Source organism: Scophthalmus maximus, chromosome 11 (assembly GCF_022379125.1).
Source record: "Scophthalmus maximus strain ysfricsl-2021 chromosome 11, ASM2237912v1, whole genome shotgun sequence".
NCBI lineage: Eukaryota > Metazoa > Chordata > Actinopteri > Pleuronectiformes > Scophthalmidae > Scophthalmus > Scophthalmus maximus.
Genome location: NC_061525.1, coordinates 6,101,337 through 6,121,867, shown reverse-complemented (window position 1 = coordinate 6,121,867; position 20,531 = coordinate 6,101,337). Strand labels below are relative to the sequence as shown.

Sequence of the window (20,531 nt, the reverse complement as noted above, 5' to 3'; positions counted from 1 at the left end):
GGGGCTGGGCCGGGTAACAAATCCATGCCCGCCTCACCATATTTACTTTGGAAGTACTAGAGGCAAATTAACCTTTGACCCAGCAGAGGAGTGGCATGTTAAAAAATGTTACCTGAAGGCGCAGCATGTGAGAGGAGAACTAACAGATGAATACTGCAGCCGAGTACCTCTTCTACAGAACATATAGATTCTTTACATCATTAACAGTAGCAGCTACTGCAAAACAAGAATAAACCAAGTAAATAGCCTCATTTAGCAAAGAAAAAAATGTCCCTATTGAGTGTTTTTCTCTGCATTAAAATGTAAATCAGAAGCATTTTTTGCGTAACATTGGCTAATGTATAGCGGCACATCAGACTGCATCAGCTCATCTTTTGTTTGCATGATCTCAGTCTAGGAACTGAGCAAAAAAATTCAACACGAAACTTCCAAGTATCTAAATACATTTTGGTGCCGGAAAAGACAAAAGATTCTCTCAAATTTACAATGTGTGTAAGAGACATGATCTCCATTCTAAACTGATAAAATATAAGTCACAAGTTTGAATTTTTACACGCCTTTTGAGATTAAAGGAATTGAGGGTGTGTGTATGTTTCATAAGCCTGTCTGCCAAAGACAAACAGAAACACACATAACCCTTATCTTTCTATTATGTCACCATTCGTAATTCTTCATATATGGTGTGCTTCATGGAAGCAGAAGGTTGTCCCAGGAAAGGCTTGTAATGCTATGTAAAATGGTCTTACACACGCGCACACGCACAAGCACAAGCACAAGCACACGCACATTTATATCAAGTTCCTTTATAGGAACTTGATATTTCATTAAAACAAAGAGCGAACATTTAATTTTTGAAAATAAATGTTTCCTCTCGTTTCAAGACGAGCACCGGTTTCAGTGAGGCTCCTGCAAAGCATAAAGGCTGTAAAAACAATCAGCAAATATAAAGCAAAGAAAGAAAGAGTTATCACGTAAAGGGCTTATTCTAGTTAACATTCTACGAAATAAAATGACAAACTATAATATAAATCTAATACAGATTTCCATACAGAAAGTGGATGCAACTGGAAATATTGACAGGTCAGAAAAAGCCACTAAACACTGCCCAAGGCTCACAAACCAGAAGACAAGCAATTTATAGAAATATATATACTGTATGGAAATTGGTGTTGACCTCCAAATAAATTTGCCTACAATATTTACAGCTAGGCATGCCTAGACACAAATTTTTAGAACGTCTAATGTATACTATCACCTAACCAGTACCCTCAGCCTTACAGAGTAACAGACGCCAGTTTGATGACATAAAGTCCAGCATACCATGCTGCACATTGTCATGCCACTGGCGTCTCAAACTGGCTCTCACAAATGTCAGACAACAGCACACAACCCCACGTCTCTTGCCTAACCCTAACCCGTCAATCAGCCCTTTGACGCTGTGAGGACCGGCCAAAATGTCCTCACAATGATGGTTTTGAACCAAAATTGGGAAAACTATAGGAAGAAACAAAAATGAGGACGCATGTTCCAGTTCTCCTTAAAATAATCTGTTTATTCTGTATTGAAACACAGGCTTCAGTCAGAGGACACTCAGTCAGGTGGAACGTAGTGATCTCTGTTCAGCTCCATATCGTCAACAGCGGCACATACACCCACTTCAGAGTTGTCGGCAAACAAGATACCACTCGGTCTCTGAGTCGTAACATCTGATACAAGACGGAGAGTTTGTATGAGTTCTGAAAGAGGCATTGTGATACAGAACTGTCTGAGATCAACGCATCACACATGGCTTACTTGATTGAGAAAAACAACTGATAAACTGGATCCCTAAAAATATCTATCATAAAAACCTAACTAGCGAAAACGAAAGCTGTCTTTTTTTCTTTCTCTTCTGACTGAAAACTGGGCATTGACTTCAGTGTGACATCAGTTCTCCTCACCATAATGGATTTCACAAACAGGACGTTCATGTCCGACAAAGTAGCATGGATTGTTTAAATTCTTCAAAGCCCTAAAGAAAAATAAATATATGTATCTATGATTTATGTAAAATATGTCTTTTCATCAAAAGGCCTCTAAGCAGCCTCGTCATTACTCAGTTATACAGATGACACTTTGGCCAAGATGTATACATTAAGTACATTCATTTAATATTGTAATGCACTGACATAAACCTAGTTGTGCATACAGTGTCATAAAGCAGGCTGTTGGCCAGAAATATAGACGGGCTAAAACGGTCGTCTTCAGAAGGTCTCATCTGCATATAAACAATAAATAAATAACCCTGGCATCCTCCTATACTGTATGTGCGCGTACATCATCCCTATCTTATATGGCACAGACACACCAGTGGAGATAGGGGGCCACATACATCCAGGGACGCATCGTAAGACTTCAGAGTGCAAACTGGGTTTGACTATACAGCTGATTCCCACCAGTATATGTCACTATACGCAGACGATACTCCGTTTTATTAAGTCAGTCCAACAAGAGTTTCCCTATATGTTCGCTTTTTGAACACGAGCTTCTAAGTCTGAAACGTCCACTGCTCCCCTGCGGAATCTCAGAGATACCGAAGCTGCAGAATCATTTCTTTCAAAAACGCTCCCTCACCGAAACACCAGAAATCGGAAAATGAAAAATCAAATGGCAGCAGCCACATACAAAAAACAAAACTTAAACCTTACAAACAATATGAATAAAACATAACTAATCTAAAAGAAAAGTGTTAAAGCTAAAAATCTAAACTATTTGATCGCTAAAGCAGTGACATTGCTATAGGCACTGTAATGTTTACAGCAGTAGCTACTGAAAGAGCCCGTTGTGTATATTTTACACAGAAAAAAGGCCATGTAGTATATTCATAGCGGAATAAAAAGGCCCCTGGCTTTTTGTGTCTTTTTATGCCTGTCTGATATTTTTAATTCTGAATTTCTCAAACCTAATCCATCGACGTTCTGCTGCAGGTGGTACAATAGTGCAGTCAAAGTGTGCATAGCTTCAACGGAGGGGAGAAATGTGCAGAAAAAGGACAAAACTAAGACATAGATGTGTTTCCTGGCTCTGGTTTCCCCTCCCCTCCTCACTCCTCTCTGCATTTTCTCCTTCAGATGTTCATTGACATGCAGGACGTTATCCGAGCTGATCCTCATACTGCTTCCTGAAGCAGTCTCCGGCGGGGAAGAAGTCCCAGCATCGCTCCTGGTACATCTTCCACACGTATGACTCCTGAAAGACGGAGGAGAAAATTACATTTTAAATACTAAGAAATAATAATATAGGCTGAAAAAAAACTAATGAGGGTTGCAGCTTTATTTCATTCACCTTCATTAATCATCTGAAATCTTTATATTTACTGACCTGTCCCGTGTGTTCTGTTTCATCTTTATTGATGAGATACATCAAGAAGAACCTGAAAGAGAAAATGGGATTAGTAGGAAATCACAAAGAAAAATAAAGCAACAATATATAAGGGGTAAGAAAATACATTGTTCACATTTAGACAAAAGAAATATCCATCCCATTTTTTTTTATCTCATCTATATGATACACTTGGATAAAAGAGCTGAGTCATATTGAATGATTTATAATCAATAAAACATCAAGAACAAGGACAAAGCTAATGAACCCATTCTAACATGTAACTCACATGTAGTTGGCTAAGTTATGTTCTTCTAAGGTGTGGGTCTCGAAGCCATGCGGCGTTGTGTCAAAGTAGTCACTCCCAATTCCGCAGATGAAGCACTTTGTCTGGAGGGAGAGAAAAGGACAGTCCACACATTGAGCACGTTCCTCTCTAGGGCCTGAAGGAGAGTTGAAGGTGGATTAAGTAAAGTGGCTGGTTAAATCCCTTAGAAACTCATTATCTTACCTCCATATCCTCTCTGACCTGCTCCTGCTGGTCTCTCAGCTCTCCAAAGGCATCGATGATCAAACCTGACAGACAGATGCAGCAATATTTCTGACTGGACTCAAGAGCAGACTGATTCGTGGCAAAGATGTTGTTTATTGAGTGAGGTAAATGTATTTTCTTCAAAAGGTTTTCACAGCTAAAATGCATTTCCCTATTCTCTATATTTCTCTGTTTTTTCCCTCAGAGCTACAGCCAATCCTGTTTACTCAGGAGGCTTTCTTAAAGCATTTTACACTGCACAAATAAAGGCTTTCAATTACATGCTGCTTTTTGTCTTCATTTTTAAGCAGAGCTAATGGTTTTAGTGCCTTTTATTCGTATTGTCGGAGCAAACAGATTAACTACCACTACTACCATGCATTTACCAATTCATATAGTCATTAAAGAGGCAGTAAGAGATTTTAATCCAATACACGGTCCACTGGCTGTCGGTACTGTGTTCGCACCCCTAAAAATCTGGGTTTCACGACAAAGCCCTGGCTCTGTAAATTGAAAACAAAAAAGAAAAGTGGTGTGGACCGACACCTGAAGAGACGTGCCAGCGACATATGCTATGACGTAGGACTTTTGGCCTAGTAGCTAGAGCGTTAGACTCTGTGTCTACAGGCTCGGGGCCCGACCAGTGCAGTCAAATAATCAACAACAACAAAGAGAGAGAACATTTTTCTCCAAAATCACTTACTGCAAGCGCATTGCAATGCTTCGATTCAGGGGAGCATGCAATTATCCACAATCAACACAAAGCACCTTTGTTTGAGAAAATAATCCCTCAAAAAAATATCAGCGACAGGACTGTTCGTACCCTGGATGATGGCCAACAGGATGACGATGACAAAGAAGAAGAAGGTGATGTCAAAGACCACTCGGTAGAGCTCGTATTCGTCTCCAGCCGGGTCCTCAATTTCATCTCCTATTCCACCACCAGCACGCACGCCGACATACATGTGGAACAGGTAACACTGCGGCAGGGAGAGAGCACAGAGGTGAGCTCTGGAATGTACATTTGATAACACAACCGAATAATCAACCTGAAGACACTGCACCCCCCACTCACTGTCATCATGTCATCACACTTCATGTCCGGTTCGTCCTCATCCTCACTCTTGTTGTAGAACTTGCGGAAGAAGTTGAAGGCCACCACGGTGTACAGGTACACCACCACGGCCAGCAAACCCACGGTCATCAGCAGCTACGAGGAACAGATGGATTAGTACGGGGTCAGATTAGCGTTCCCAATGGAGAAATGGTGGAAGTGAGCAGAACCTGTTTGCCGTTGTGAGTAACAGAGGACAGGATGGTGCGCAGGGTTTTCACACCCATGGCAATGTCCAGAAGGTGACAGGCATAGAAGAAGTTGTTGTAGTGTCCGAGCAGAGACATCAACATGTACCAAACCAGGTAGAGGAAGGTCTAAAAGATGACACAGGGCTGTCAGTAAAACCACTCTCAAAAGAGATTCTCTCACGGCCTAAATTATACCACACAGTGTCCTAAACTCACATTGTCAGTGAACACAACACCGAACTTCCAGATCTGGTACTTGATGTCAATCGATGTTATCCTGCAGAGAGGGAGACAAGTTTGTTTATTGCAGCATTTTGTGATACAAACTTGTTTAACTGCCTGTGTGAAGAATGAACAGTACAAACCAGCTGAACATTGAGGTGTCTGGCTCATGCTTCTTCTCATGCGTCATGGCGCTGACGTCCAGAGAGGCCAAGTCCATACCGAGCAACTCCGCAATCCTCTCTCTGCCGTAGATGTCCCCATATTTATCCAATACCTGGATGCATTACGCACATAAGTAATTTTTAAAGCAAGACATACAACCCCCCGCTCCCAAAAGAAACTCTGCGGCTGACCTTTTGAACAAAAGCTGTCCATATAACTCACCTTTCTTTTCACAAACTTGTCCCAGTAGTTGTTGGGGAATGAGCTGCACATGAAGAGAAACATAATGAAAAACTCAACTTCTAATTCGGTATATTACATAACTGACATGAGTAAGCCGCATTATGCACAATATTCTGGATTTGAGTGAGGTTCAGGCCTAAGACATACATATATTTATAATATACATTCAAAAGTTTATTTTTCGTATCAAAATGATAAAACAATCGATCATTTCGCCCTTGTGTCTGTTATCAAACATGCAATCTTACATACTTACAACAGGATTGACAGTGGGGGTCATAACTTGCAGCTAGCATTAGTTAATCTTTCTGGCTGGATATCATTTCAATAGTCGTCCAAATTTCAGGGTCTTTAAGGGTTTGTTTTGTGTTAATTTTGCAGATTGGGAAAATAATTCTGCCATTATGTTATTAAGACTGCATAATAGGTTTATCATTCTCAGTAACTTAGGGGAGAGAATTTTCACGCAAAAACATTGGCTGAAAACGTTCATTATTCTACTATAAGACCATCCATCTATCTGATAATGTAGTCGGGGTCTTACGGCGTGTTGAGCACCATTCTGTCCCACTGGCCCTTGATGTCATCTTCCTCTGGCTGCTCAGTGACATAGAGTCCATCAAACTCCAGCTTTCTGGCCAGCTCTTTCTCCCGCTTGAAGATAACCAGAGGGACCTGGACGCACAGAGGCAGCAGAGTGAAACTTCCAAGCAAATCGAAAAATAAAATAAGAAATGTAGAGCCGAGCACAGCTGACGCTGTGTACCTTGAGGCAGTTGTAGCCGATGATGCAAAGCACGGAGATGACGGTGTGGATGATTGCGAAGAAAGACATGGATGGCTCCATGTAACCTGTGCTCTCCTCCAAGAAGTAGTACATGGGACCTTCTTCCTCTTCATCTTCTCCTCCGTTATCTAATCCAGACCCGTCCTCCTCAGCGGCAGAGCCTTCAAATAGACCCGAGCCCTCAAACAGACCAGAGCCATCAAAGTCCTCCTCGCCTGGAGGACTGTCAGACACCTGGGGAGGAGAGACACAAAATGCGAGTCCTTTGAGTGTTTTGTGTATTTTGTGTATATTTTATGTGGCATGAAAACATTTTTTAAAGTGACTAAATGTTGCAAGAGATAGATATACTTCTTACAGTCATTATGCTATGAAAAGCTGATGGCAGCCTTGATTTTGGAATAAACATTAATTAGGAATATTAGTGATGGAAAGTTATTGATATGTAATCTATAATGGTGTAGTGGCACTGAATGTGTATGTTTTTGGAAAGGTTAAAAAAAGCACCGACCTTGTAGAAGAGCAGGATGAAATTGAGAGCGAAGGAAATGAACAGGGCCAAGAAGCGAAGGTTGTAGAAGTTACGAGAAAGGTAGTTCTGGTGGGAAATAAACAAAGATGTGAGTAAAACTTGAGTATGGGAAGATCAATATAAAAGTATGTACGGCGCTGCAACAAAGAACTGCCCACCATGAATTTGATTCGCTGAACCTCCAGCTCATTCCACAGCTCAAAGCCCTCCTCGGCAGGTTTCTTGTCTTTCTTCGCCTTGGTCTTCGCCGTGGTTTCCTCTATCTCCTCTGGCTCTTCCTCCTTCACCTGAGGTTCAGGCTCCGCCTTCTCTTCCTTCTCGGTGCTGGGAGAGAGAGATTACCAGAGAAACTATTCCTTTTGCGATTTAAACATAAAAACATTCTGTGGACTCAGGACCAGCACTGATTTTAGGATTCTGTCCTGATGACACGTCATCTTTAATAGAAGCTGCTCAGTTTTGATGTTGACCCCCAACAGACAGAAAAACGTACTCTGCTTTCTCGGTCTCCTGAGGAGCCTCCTCTTCCACGATTTCGGGTTCAACGATTTCTTCCTCTTCTTGTCCTCCCCCGGTAGCAGCCAACTGTTTTGATAACAGTTAACAAATGTATTAATGCAAAGCTTACACACCAGATTACAGTACACAACTAGGAGATAGAACACCTCACCAATTTCCTCTTCAGCAGCGGCGTGCCCTCTGGAGTTGGAGGCTCTTCAGTCGTCGTCTCACCAAAGTCTCCAAGTCCCCCAGGAGCATTGAAACCAGGCAGGCGTCCACCTTCCCTATCTTCGCCATCCTCCTCTTCCTCCTCTCCTCCTACAGCATCCAAGTTATCCACCGATCCATCTGCGTCTTGGACCTCTCTAGCTCCTGGTTCGGGCGGCAGGTCCCCGTGAACTTCGTCCTGTGTTGGATCTGGCATACTCGCAAGGATCTCTGTCACAGTCATTTTCTTGGCGCCCTCCACCAAGCCTCCACCGAACAGCACCTTCCATATGAATGTGAAGAAGCCCTTACATACACTATAGACAAACATCAGGATACCCATCACAACGGTGTATATAAATGTAGCCAGTCCGATCACCATCTCCTTCACCGTCATTTTTCTGAATTTGCGGTACCGACGCCGCAGGTTACGGAAGGTGAACATGTTGAAGAAGTCAACTATGCTCTTCAGGAAGTCTGCAAAGGCCGAGGTCGACTCTGGAGGTTCCCCTTCTCCATTGCCTTCCTCACCTTCTCCAGATTCTCCCTCATCTCCTCCACCCTCCTCCTCTTCCTCGTCATCTTCCTCCTCTGCACCATCTCCCTCGGGCTCAGAGATGGATGCAGCGATGTTCATCTCAAAGATGGTGTCCTCGCAGAAGTTCACAAACATCTCCATTTTCTCACTCTCGCCGCCCTCATTGACCACATCAAAGATGAACTGGCGTTTGGACTCTCTGACTTGTGGCATTTCCCACTGGTTGCGGTTCGCCTCACTGATCTCAAAGTAAATACGCTCAATCTTCCTGCTGGCTCCCATGATCTCAATACGGCCAAGGAAAGGGCGGAAGTAGTTGAGCACGCTCTCGGCCTGCTCCAAGAAGTTCTGAAGGCGAGTGTCATGGGGTACATGCTCCGACAGGTTTGTGAGCAGAACGGCGATATTGAAACCAATGTCTTTGGCTGGCTCCTGGAAACGATCAGCAAATTCCTCAAAGTTGATCATCTCATTCTCATCGGCCTCTGAGCAGGACAGGAGGAACTGGATTTCTGAGGGAGAATATTGCTTCTGGCTGTCCATGGCCTTGGAGAAATCCTTCTTGGAGATTAGCCCTCTGGGATCATTCACATAGTCTCGGAAGGCATCGGATGCCACTATGTCCTTGAGCTTGAGGAACATGTCAAAGAACTTGAGGATCATCTCCACGTTGCTGGAGGACTCCACCAGCATGTCGACCATCTGCCTGGCAATGGTGCCATTCACCACATTGCCTAGAGAAGTACAATGTGGAGGTGGAGGTGAGGAAAATATACAAAGTGTGTGACAGAAAGAGCAGCACATCTCCAGACGGGGGTGGACACCATACCTTCAAGCAGAGACAGAAGCATCACTACCATGTCCTTCTGCAAATCCAACAGTTCTTTCAACAGTCCAATTTGACTGGAGTCCTGCAACGTAGTCAGGTTCAACAAAACGCAAACAAAACAGCAGAGAAAACAATATTTTTAAAAAATGTGTACAGACTGAAAACACTATTTTGATGAAATATCACAGCTTATATTGAAAGGATGTGTGCTTCTCTCTGAGACATAAAAAGTTGAGAGACACTACCTCAGAGTGAGCTCTACTCCAAAAATGATCCTGGGTTTGCATTTTTAAATAAAGAATATGCATTTTTAGCATCATAAACAGTAGAATTGATGTGATGGAAAGCAAGACAGACACTAGGAGACATGTATACGAGGAGGGAAGAAGAAGCCTGCGCTAGACAGCACTGCCTTTCCCCTTTATCTGAAAAAGTGGCTGCAGAATGGGAGCAAGGAAGACATAAAGGTAAGGGTAGACCCTGATCTTAGCACTCCTGAAGACCTGCACCAGTCAATCACGAGAGCCACAAATATATATATTAGACAGTCTAAAGTGGTGGTGGGTGTCAGGCTGGTGGAGATCTAGAGGGAAAGGGTGTCAGTATAAGCAAGCATCAACCAAGAGTGAGTGAAATGACAGTGGTGCCTTTTAACAGAGACAACAAAACGTATACCAAACAACAACAACGACAAAAGCAAAGCACGATGTTCAGTTGGTTTAGGGAAATAAATCAATCAATAAAGTTTTGCATGAAAAACATGTTCTAGCAGTTCAGCTACATTTCTGAAAATGAGGTGTGAAATGAAAATAAAAAACGTCACCAGTTTTTATTTGTATCAAAACAAAATGAAAATATATATATTTATTTTTTTACCTTTATTGAAGGAATAGAAGCTTTAAAATGTTGCTGAACTGTCAGACTTTCTCTAGGTATTTTCATACTTGATTTATATTGATCTTGTCAGCATTTATTCTAGCACTTGATGGACAGGCAGTGTCTGTACCTGCTGCACACTTTAATGACTCTAACTGAGTGGATGGCTCAACAAGAAGAAAAGAAGCTGGTGAACGCAAAGGAAAAACATGAGCTGCTGCAGATGGACTAAACAAAGAAGGAGATGATGCGGATTGTTAAACTGTGTCATAAATTATGTGATGAAGCATGAGCCCCTTAAAAAAAAAAGAGCATGAAGGACTATTTCTTGAAATGACATTCGCAGAGAGACACAGATTCTTACGCCATTCCGTTGTCCAGGATCGGGGTGCATCTAACGGGGTTACACATGAAAATAAAAATGTTACCCATCAACATTTTTACCCCATTTTTGTATTTAATGTAAGAACTACTTTGACAAGTCAATTCTAAACTACAACTCCTGCCAGGCCAAATCTTCTAATTGTAATCATTAAACAAAATTGAATTTTAGAGTCAAATTAGCAGATATTTCATCATCCAGTACAAAAATATGAGATATAACAGATGATAATGATGATGATGGTATATTTATGGACACCAATAAGAAGATTAAAACAGGTAAGTGCCTTTAATATTGTGTCTGTTCAATGTATGCCAATAATGAATCTACCGGTGGTATATCAGAGCTAATGTTAATGTAAATAATGAACTGGTTTCTAGAAGACTACATATGACAACAGGTGAAATAATGTTGCAATAGGTAATCTGTCTTGCTTTTAAAAAGAAACCCCTATGACTTAAAGGTGACATACTATGCAAACATCACTTTTTTTGTGTGTCTGTGGAGCCTGCCGGCCCACAAACTGAAAAAAGACCACCCTGCCATTTTCTTGTGGGCTGGCTAAACGCTACAGCCTGGCTCTGAACAACTGGTTCAAATTTATGTACCACTCTGATGTCACAGTTGGACTCTTTTGGGGTAACACCGGCAGCAATCCTGAAATCGGTTGACCAATCCCAACAGACTAGGGTTTATCGCGAGGAGGGGCTAAAAGAAATCCAGGCGTTTCAGACAGAGGGTGAAAAGAGGAGCTGCAGGAATAGGCAGTATGAGAACACTGATGCCTTTTCTGAACATTAGAGCATGTAAACCTTTTCAAGTGGTCACCCAAATTAAAAGTATTAACCTGAATATGAGCATTATATGTCACCTTTAATATCAAAAAATATAATCAAGGTATAAAAAATACAAAAATGTATTTTAAACAGCAGCGTCAGTAGCAATCAACACTGTCTCACAAAGTTAGACTGGGTGTTAAACACTGCAGCTACTTGTTAGGTCAAACAAGTTACAGACACACAAATCACAATCAAACCCCTGGTCAGTACAAAATTAATAGATTATTATATAAGGTGAGTTGGATTAACTGTAACATACAGAATCAGAAAACGTAACGCGAAAGAAAATTAAAGCAAGGAAAAGGAAGAGGGACCGTTTGTTTTTGCCCAGATTGTTTCTGCCATCTTTACTCGAGTTCATGTCGACAATCTGAATCTATTCATAACAGTTAATCTCTAATGATATATGAGCCCAACTACGACATGAGAAATAGTATACTGTACATGCATCATCATTAAACTGTGTAAATATACACATATACGTTGTGTGAAGAAGCAGAAACAACCTGACAAAGAAAAGAGGGGGAGGGAAGCTGGTTAAGATAAAAAAAAAGAAGTTTAATTAAAAGACAAGAATTAAATAAATACATACTTTACTCTGCAGGAACCACGAGAGAGACAGTTTACAAAATTAGTATACTCAAAGTTAATTCAAATGAACTAAAATAGCTTTGATCTTTTGTTCAACTTTAACAACACATTTGAAATCAAGAACGTTCTAGATTCTCTACAGAATGGATCCCTGGAGTTTAACAAAGGAAAATAAATGCTCAGTAAGGGTAAAAAAATAAAATCTATGTATGTATTTCGGATGTCTCTTACCTGAGCAAGCTTCATCATCATATGAGCAAAGACGTGCAGGAAGCCCACAACAGCATCCCACAGCCTGCTGTGGGCCAGTGACTGCTGGTTACCAGTACAGGGACCCTGACGGAGACGTAAAGATGAAACAGAAGAAAGTATTATCAGTGCTTTAGGGGGTTCAATTTGGATTTGGATTCGAATGTTCTGGAACAAAATATGTGTACGCATCAGTAGTCACATTCAGCAGGCAGGACAGCTCAAACATTGAGCGTAAAAGTTTGAAATTTTCCTTTGTGTCAGTTTCATTTCACTGATGTCTGTTTCCTTTTAGTTTGTCTGTAAATTATCGAGAAAACGGTCCCGTAATGCGAGGATCCTCCGTCCCTTAAATCCCTCTACAGATTCCACCATGCAAACAGTGACAACATCTACGGCAGTGGCAAGCCCACGCTCCCCCGCCGACTTCCCGTCCTGCATGACCTGTGGTGTGACCTTTGAAATACCGTCTCGTTATTATGATTCTACGTTGAAACTCTTCTGTCCTACCTGGATGTACTCAGTCAAGCTGTTGAAGACCTGCTTGGCCACAGTCATCGCTTTAGAGAAGTTCCTCTTACCAGGCTCGTCAATGATGTCCTTTCCTGAGTAGTACCAGTAAAAGTCACTGATCGACTCCTGCAAACACGAGAGTTCAACACGTCACTTTTTAACTCTGAATTGCCCCCGAATGAAAGATTAACATACAAATTTAGTACATGAAGTCCAAGTATATTCACACCTCCATGTTTAGTTTTTTTCAAAGCACAGTTTTAGCATATTCTAATTATGTTCATCTCACTTAGTCCAACGGAAAGTTGCATTTTAGTACACTTGATTTAAAAAAAAACTTGTGTTTTACCAAAAGGATTCTACAGGATGTGTGCTGGTGGAGTGAATTTGCAACAATGCACAGATCGGTCTCAAAACTACCAAACAACAAAATCAACCAGAAAAAGCAAAAATCTCAGAGGTGCTGCAAGACATGTCGGATTTCCTGATATATTTGTTAAGAGTCTGTTTCCTTTCCCTTTATTTTAGTAACAACCAGGAGTGTGCTTATTTCTGCAAAATTGATACATTAAGGAAGGAGACATTGGGACCAATATCAGAGTCACTGTGTCGGTGTATGAGAGGGACCTGTAGTCGCAGCAGGTAGTCCACAGTGCAGATGATGATATTGATGGTCGTGGTGCTGCCCGTCTGAGTTCTCAGGTAATTCTGAAAATCTGAACACAGAAAACATAAACATGAGGCATTTCAAACGTAGTTCTCAATATATCAAATACTATAAATTCTAATAATGGTTCAGATGTGTGTACTAGAGAAATGTACCGCGTAAGTTTGTGTATTTCAAGTACAACAAATGGGGCTGACATAAGAGTTTAACATTACAAACTTCATCAGTTCTTCTGTCACTCTAAAGCACCCTGAGGTGCGGAAAAGGGACAGTTCTCGCCTCCATTGACTCACCGTTATTGTGGCCCTCACAGAGAAGCTGCAGGAAGCGGAAGAGGTCACATGTGAATTCATCGTCCGCCATCACTTTCTCATCTGGACAGTGGAACAAGAGTAAGGCAAATTAATCTGCGCAAGAGAAAGTTTCAGTGGTCCCAGAGCAAAGGGCAAGTGAGCTCTGAAACGTTGTTCTTTCATTCTATTAGGATTCAGTTATACCAACAACAACAAAAAGATCAGCACAAGGGATTAGATGCGTTAAAAGAAAATTCCAGTGTACTCTTAATTCTAACGTTTTTATTTTCTCTTGCATCACTGCCCATAAATCTGAGCACTGTCTTCTTATCATTAGGCAAGATATCTGTCCTATCACCTCACATAAACGATCAAAACAAGAAAACTATAGTTTACTTTTCCTATAAAAGGCACTATTCTGGATTTTTATTTAGGAATATTCAGCTATCACTGAAACATACAATAATACACTGGTAAGAATCTCCATCGAGTCATACATATGTATTTTAGGTATATTTAACACTGCTTTGAAAGTGGAATCATGAATAAAGAGTCCACACTGGTGAAATGATGATTATGATAATCCCACTTTACATTACACATCAACGGATACACACTGCAAAATGCTCAAGCGCAGTGCCACGTTTAGTTGTGTATATATTAATGAGATGCAAAAATCCTATCAACAAAAGCAAAGTGTGTATGTATGTGTGTGTGGTTGTGTGTTATGTCCTATGCATGTTGCGAAGCAGTAAAAGTGTAAGTTCACTCCCCTGCTTTCATTAGAACGTTAGTGAAGAACACAAAGACCTCTGAGTCCCCGTCCATTTGTCACCAGGAGACGGACGTTAGGGCTTCCATACTGACTCCACTTTGAGTTTTCTGTCCTCTTGCTCTCTCCCCCAAAACTTTGCATCTGTTTATCTCTCCAAACACTTTTTTTTTTCCTTTTTCTTTTATACAGAAAACAGGTATTCAACAAAATGCACAGCAGGTCACGTCAAATGGGCTTGAAATACACAGAGAAATGAAGACAGACGCGTACATACAAAAACAACTGAGGACACAAACGTGACGGTGAGCACAGAGACAACTTCAAGCCACAAAACCATGCAGGACAGATCTACTGAACTCTGCAAACTCCAGTGAGCTCAGAGTATGAATGTTCAAAAAAGGCACCCTGATGTTTATCTGATGCTGGAAAATGCAGATTCGGTGAGTTTGTCCCTGTAGTTGTCGGAGCGGAGGTGAAGAACGACAACTAATCTTCTTACAGGAAGCTTTTTTTTGTGTGCCAGCAGTATGTTCTCACTTAAATATTTTCAAATCCCATCCATTACAAAATGTACAGATCTCCATTTACGTGCCTTTAAAAAGTGGCTCCTCGAAAAACGACTAGTCTTTACTCACAAATGCACAAACATGCTCTGATTGAATCATACATTAAAAAAAAAAGAAAAAAACTGTGGCGGGGATGCTGGGTTTCATATATTCCAACGACGAACGTGGGCACAGTGTCAGGGCTGAAATGTGTAACCATAGTGACAAATGTTAAATAAGCCCATATCTATTGCAAGCAAACGGGTGGGACCATATACAACAGAGTCAACAGGTTACAAAATACATAATCACAGCGCATGTGATTCAGCAAACTGCGTTATCAGTTTGCACAAGCATATCTCACGGATATTTTACAGGGGGGTGAGGATTTCTTTTCTTCTTACAGATATAGTAGCCGTGTGGACACAATACCCACAGCAGAATAATGATGCGGGTAAAAGACAGTTCCTATTGCAATTCATTTCAGAGTTTCTTGGACACGGGGTCAGGGCAGTTCTCTATGATCTGCTCGAGAGAACTCAGTGTGAGAGGAAGAATGAGGTTCCTGCCTTGCCTTCGCACTGATGAGTCACTAGACTGAGTTGTCAGAGTTACAGTTGATCTGCGATTAAAACACTCAGGGAGGAGCGTCAGACTTTACAATCACCTCCAGAGGAAAAGGGGCAGAGGTACAATGCATGAGTATCGCTACGGCAGCATGTGTATCGTTGCCAGGCAAGTGACTGTATAGCTCGACTTCGCTGGCTCCTTGAGTGTGAAATGAAATGCATATTAAGTTCACAGCAAGGGAAAGACTGGGAGACAGAGAGGAAGAAAGATATGACAGCAGAGTTTCCTTTACCACGTTCTAGCTTCTTATCTGAGAACCGCGAGAGCAGCAAATTGATGAGAGGGAAGGGAAAGAGCATGAGGGGCAAAGGGGTTGGAATGGGCGAAGTGACCGAGGCGTGAGGGGGGGAGAGAGAGACAAAGAGAGACGCAGTGAGTCCAAAAATCTCATGGCGGTCAGTGGATGATAAACAGTTTCATACAATCAACAGTCAAAATGCTGCCGCGGGTCTCAACAAACTCGACACACTCGCTTGAAAACATACCTGCAACCGGGCATCCATAAACCGGCACACTCAGACCAACACACTAGAACTACAAGCAAAATTCAATAACATTCGCAAACCAAAAGAAAATGAAGCAGGAGGACGACGACGAGCGTTTCTGTGGCTGTGTGGATGCAGATGTCTGTATGACAGTGTGCTCAGATGTGACAGTAGGAAGCCGCAGACCACACTCACTGGTGCCTTCCTCGGAAACCATCCCAAGTCCTTCAGCCTTGTTCTGCCTCTCAAAAGCGTTCAGATCCAAAACGCTGTCGACATCAAACACAACATCAGTCTTAACAACGTGCAGCCCATCGGACTCTACTACGCGATCACAATATTTTGGGTGTAGGCATCCTAGACACCACAGAGATGTGAACGACAAGAAATGTGACTTCCTCACGCACCTGCAGGTCTGCATCAGAGCCTGAACGCTGAGGAAGAATCCCACATCCTTTTTATCCTTCAGGTAGTCCAGCATTCTCTGTGCACAGACAAAGAAAAGAGAGAAAAGCAAAACTTTTCACGTCAACACAAATCTGCTGGAAAGATTGCTGCCTGTACTCCCCCTCTCGCATTAAAATATAACTGCCCGACATGCGCCTCCTCTCCTACCTGCTGTACATCACTGTTGCCTCCATTGAGGATGGAGATTCCCAGTTTGAGTGTGGAAGAAACCATGACTCCAGGTTCGCCTGAAACACGTGGAGACGTGCGTGACGACATTTGAGACGGATCATCATCAGGATAAATATTGCAACAATGCCACGTCACATCTGCATCGTGGCATTTTAGTGTCACCAAGATTATTATGTGGGTTATGCAGTTCTTGTAAAGGTTGGGGCTAGGGATGCAACTGTAACGGCTGAGATCAGCCAATAGTTAAATAATGAAAAGGTGTGTGTGTGTGTGTGTGTGTGTGTGTGTGTGTGTGTGTGTGTGTGTGTGGTATAGCAGCTACCTTTACACGCGCTGATCATCTGCAGCACCATCTCTGCAGCCCCACGGTTGTGTAGACGGGACTGCTGGTACAGAAGTCGCTGCTTCTCCATCTCCTTTTCCTGTGGAGCAGAGCAGGAGGGACAGAGCTGTAACCCTGCCAACGGGGACTGCACTGCCCCCCGCACACACGCACACACACACACACACACACACACACACACACACACACTAACTCTCTCTTCCGTTGGAACACGACGTGCATTAGTGACGGTGACCATTATTCCAGCTGTCGACGTCTTCCAGAGGCAGCAAACATTCGGTAGCAGCCAACATTTTTTTCCCCAGAGCACAACACACACGTCACACACTCTTCTGAAGAGGCGACCGTAGTTTTCTGAGACACACTTCCACCATGCAACAGTACAGCGTAATGTTGTTCTATCTTACGACCCGAAGTGCTGCACAGTTTTCTTACACGCAGCAGCGTCGTGCGGTTCCTGTCTGATCTTCAGTTAAACAATAGGACGATCTTTGATACTGAGGGAGAGGGATTAACGTGAATGGACTATAAGTATTCTTTAAGAGTTTATTTGCTCTTGTGAAGTCACCAGTGCCAGTGTGAGATAATAATTTGGGATGTTCATTAAGCAGCGTAAGAAGATTGGGATATTGATAGTTAATGTTCTAAATCTGCAAATTGAATTGGAAATTTTGACTTGATATTTAATCATAAGAAAAGAATTTGACACTTTCTGGAATAAACTTTTCCGCTTGAACTATTTGAACCAAATAAAATTATTATTTTACATGTTATATTTTTACATGGTCTAGATATTGTTTACTTTTTGTTAATATACTATATAAGATGAAGGCCGTGAGTTTAGAATCTTTTTTTAATCGATCATACAGTACAGTGAAATATCACACCATATGGTGCAAAGCTGTGTTGAACTCGGGATACAATACACCACTTCACCGCTGTGTACGTCACTGTCCTTTAAAAAAATTATAGTGCAGCGCTTCCGTTGATTCAGATGATGAAGTGTAGCTGCTATGAACAACCATCCTGTTGACAAAAGAGGTTAGATTTCACCCACCCACTGCACACCATGCAGAGAGCCCCACCCAGACTGTATCTACCCCTCCCTCCGCCGCCCCCCCTCCCTCCCTCGTAAGCCTGACTGGGACTCATAATAAGTTACGGAGAAGCATTTATTTTTACTGGTTACAGAGGTTCTGCTCATCTTTCCAGAAGATTCTGTGACTTGTGGTGATGACTGGAGAAGGGTCGTTTGCATGTGGGTGTTGGGGATTGTATGCTTGCATGGGTGTGTGTTTGGGTTCGGGACAGTGTGTGTGCGGCTGACTGTGCAGGCTTTTACTGTTGTCCTTCGTGAGCACAGAGAGGGAGACTTGTTATAATTTTCCAATTCAAGAGTAAAGACAAACAAAATCTGTTACTTGTCAGTCGTTAGATGTCGAAGTAGAGTTATCAGGCGGGTACGTACGTCTGAACACAGTCCAGTTAGCAGGTGAGTACTGGAGGGTGTAAGTCACGACAGGGTGGTGCAAGTCTCGGAGACACTTATCACAGACATATGAGGTCATCACGATCAAGAGACCTGGTTCTACTGTTAGGAAACCTGCTGCACGGTTTGTCTTGATAACTATTAATTAAGTTTCCAAAAAATAGCTGCTCAATTTGGTCTTGGGTGGCAGCCTCACATTTATTTCCAGGCACCAAAAAAAAATTAATCGCAATGATCTTCAATTGATAAGAAAAAAATAACCCTACAATAAAAAGTGAACTCCTGAAGAGATGCCTCCAGTGGGCCGAGGAGTGTGCAGTGCAGATGGTTGTAATGCTGCCGTCCAGGAAGAGCCATGGGTTTCTAAAGCTGGACAACATCTCAGAGTCCAAATCTTTCCTTTGAGCAAAACAAATCATTGAGATATTCATTTACATTACCAGTCATACCGAGGAGTGGATTTACTAATGATCCCACTCTTAGGCGCTGATGAGCACGTTTGTCCGAGTTTACTTTGCAACGGCACCAATGCTTCATACTGACAAAATTACAATGTTACATGTTTGGGCGTTTTGGTTTTGGATAGAAATATATATTTTATTTAAAATGAATAAATAAAAAATATCTGCACACATGTATTTATTCAACTGCTGCTGTACTTGTATAAATACGAATCTTGTAGATATTTTAAACCATGCTGGGATTTGCCCCTCTAAAATTTCTGCAGTATATCAGGTTTAATAGTAATAATAAACAGCCAGCAATAACTCAGTGGTTTGTTTTGCCCCCGGGTTTCATTTTGTTTTCTTTAGCTGCACCATCTCTCTGCACTCAAGTCATGCGATTTAGGAAATTAAACTAATTGAGTGTAAATACGCTGAGTCGACTGGTGGGCAGAGTCCAGCAAAGGCATGCACAGGTCAGTCCACCGTAGCAGGAAATAGACAAAGTGGTGTGAGTGAACGAGAAAAGCCAGGAAGAGAAAAAAAAAGAGAAATGTTGTAGCAAGGGTTTGGTGGTGGGGGGGTGTGCCGAGTGTGATGGCGTGGTGTGGTCACTGGGGAGCTGATTCTCCGCTGACTCCCCTGTCTCCCTTCCCCTGGTCCCCCCATACCATCTCTGTCTGTCGCACCTCAAAGGATGGCTCATCCCCCTCCTGCTCTCCCCCTTCGTCCTCCTCACCAATGTGGCAGCTCTGGAGGGAGATGAGAGCAAGGCAGCCACTGAGTACAGACGATATTAGACTTTGCAACCTTACACCAGATTGCAACACAGTCTCACAAAGTTTTGCAGGATAAAGCAAGAGTCTGAAAAACAGCTTCACGTTGTACGTAAGGTTTGCATTTTACAAAGGTTCGTTCACATTAAGGTTCAGGCACGTAAACTCATTTCAGTTGGTGATGGGAGATCTGACGATGGGGCTCGGCGACCCTCCTTAATTCTTACCTTTGCCATAATATCAGCATACGACATATAGAGATGGTCCACGTCAAGTTTCCTGTAATGAGGCGAAATGTAACAGCAATCAATGACTCGCTGAAGAACAGGTCACAAAGCTGCTCTGCAGAGGAGCGAGAGGCTCATACAACTTTTCCGTGAGAGCTGTGCGGCTGAAGTGAAGAATCAGCTGATGAAGGGGGTCAGGCTTTGTCTCGGTCTCCTCCTCCTCTTCCTCCTCTTCCTCCAGGGCTTTCTAATGATAAGATATAAAATGAATCTTGAGAAAATCCTTATTATACACCGCAGGCCATGTGCCATTAACAACAGATGGTATTGTCTCAGAAATAAAGGGAGGAGGACTCACTGATAGGTCGTCAATCATCTTGTCCTCAAATGAGTAACCTTCCGTCTCTAACCAGTTGCGCTTGTATGCATCCAAAAACATGTTGGTTGCCCTGTGCCTGTAAGAGGGGAGGTCATCGAGACTTAACTAGGCTGCGATGGCTCCTGTTATCTGTTCTGGTTCTATCATAGATAGTTCGTTAGTTAGTATG

At 42.3% G+C, this 20,531-nt stretch overlaps 1 protein-coding gene across 14 annotated transcripts in view; it reads right to left on the bottom strand.

Annotated features, from left to right (window-relative positions):
- Positions 1 to 1,531: 1,531 nt before the first annotated feature.
- Positions 1,532 to 20,531, bottom strand: part of ryr1b (ryanodine receptor 1b (skeletal)) — a 65,174-nt gene continuing 46,174 nt past the window's right edge. For 3 of the 14 annotated variants that reach the window (XM_047335379.1, XM_047335383.1, XM_047335380.1), the window contains 33 exons: positions 20,342 to 20,438; positions 20,124 to 20,230; positions 19,984 to 20,035; positions 19,652 to 19,732; positions 17,028 to 17,127; positions 16,682 to 16,761; positions 16,474 to 16,550; positions 16,262 to 16,335; positions 15,814 to 15,831; positions 13,632 to 13,712; positions 13,299 to 13,387; positions 12,669 to 12,797; positions 12,141 to 12,245; positions 11,911 to 11,916; positions 10,462 to 10,491; positions 9,467 to 9,496; positions 9,222 to 9,303; positions 7,817 to 9,126; positions 7,640 to 7,731; positions 7,305 to 7,470; positions 7,126 to 7,212; positions 6,594 to 6,848; positions 6,372 to 6,502; positions 5,807 to 5,849; positions 5,563 to 5,696; positions 5,414 to 5,474; positions 5,177 to 5,323; positions 4,968 to 5,102; positions 4,716 to 4,872; positions 3,872 to 3,936; positions 3,650 to 3,750; positions 3,361 to 3,412; positions 1,532 to 3,228 (listed from right to left, as the gene is read on the bottom strand). In XM_047335379.1, the coding sequence (XP_047191335.1) occupies positions 3,133 to 3,228; positions 3,361 to 3,412; positions 3,650 to 3,750; positions 3,872 to 3,936; positions 4,716 to 4,872; positions 4,968 to 5,102; positions 5,177 to 5,323; positions 5,414 to 5,474; positions 5,563 to 5,696; positions 5,807 to 5,849; positions 6,372 to 6,502; positions 6,594 to 6,848; positions 7,126 to 7,212; positions 7,305 to 7,470; positions 7,640 to 7,731; positions 7,817 to 9,126; positions 9,222 to 9,303; positions 9,467 to 9,496; positions 10,462 to 10,491; positions 11,911 to 11,916; positions 12,141 to 12,245; positions 12,669 to 12,797; positions 13,299 to 13,387; positions 13,632 to 13,712; positions 15,814 to 15,831; positions 16,262 to 16,335; positions 16,474 to 16,550; positions 16,682 to 16,761; positions 17,028 to 17,127; positions 19,652 to 19,732; positions 19,984 to 20,035; positions 20,124 to 20,230; positions 20,342 to 20,438 (4,270 nt within the window). In that variant the 3' untranslated portion in view covers positions 1,532 to 3,132. The remainder of the gene's footprint in view (positions 3,229 to 3,360; positions 3,413 to 3,649; positions 3,751 to 3,871; positions 3,937 to 4,715; positions 4,873 to 4,967; positions 5,103 to 5,176; positions 5,324 to 5,413; positions 5,475 to 5,562; positions 5,697 to 5,806; positions 5,850 to 6,371; positions 6,503 to 6,593; positions 6,849 to 7,125; positions 7,213 to 7,304; positions 7,471 to 7,639; positions 7,732 to 7,816; positions 9,127 to 9,221; positions 9,304 to 9,466; positions 9,497 to 10,461; positions 10,492 to 11,910; positions 11,917 to 12,140; positions 12,246 to 12,668; positions 12,798 to 13,298; positions 13,388 to 13,631; positions 13,713 to 15,813; positions 15,832 to 16,261; positions 16,336 to 16,473; positions 16,551 to 16,681; positions 16,762 to 17,027; positions 17,128 to 19,651; positions 19,733 to 19,983; positions 20,036 to 20,123; positions 20,231 to 20,341; positions 20,439 to 20,531) is intronic. The other 11 variants (XM_047335386.1, XM_047335388.1, XM_047335381.1 and 8 more) reach the window with 8 other exon arrangements.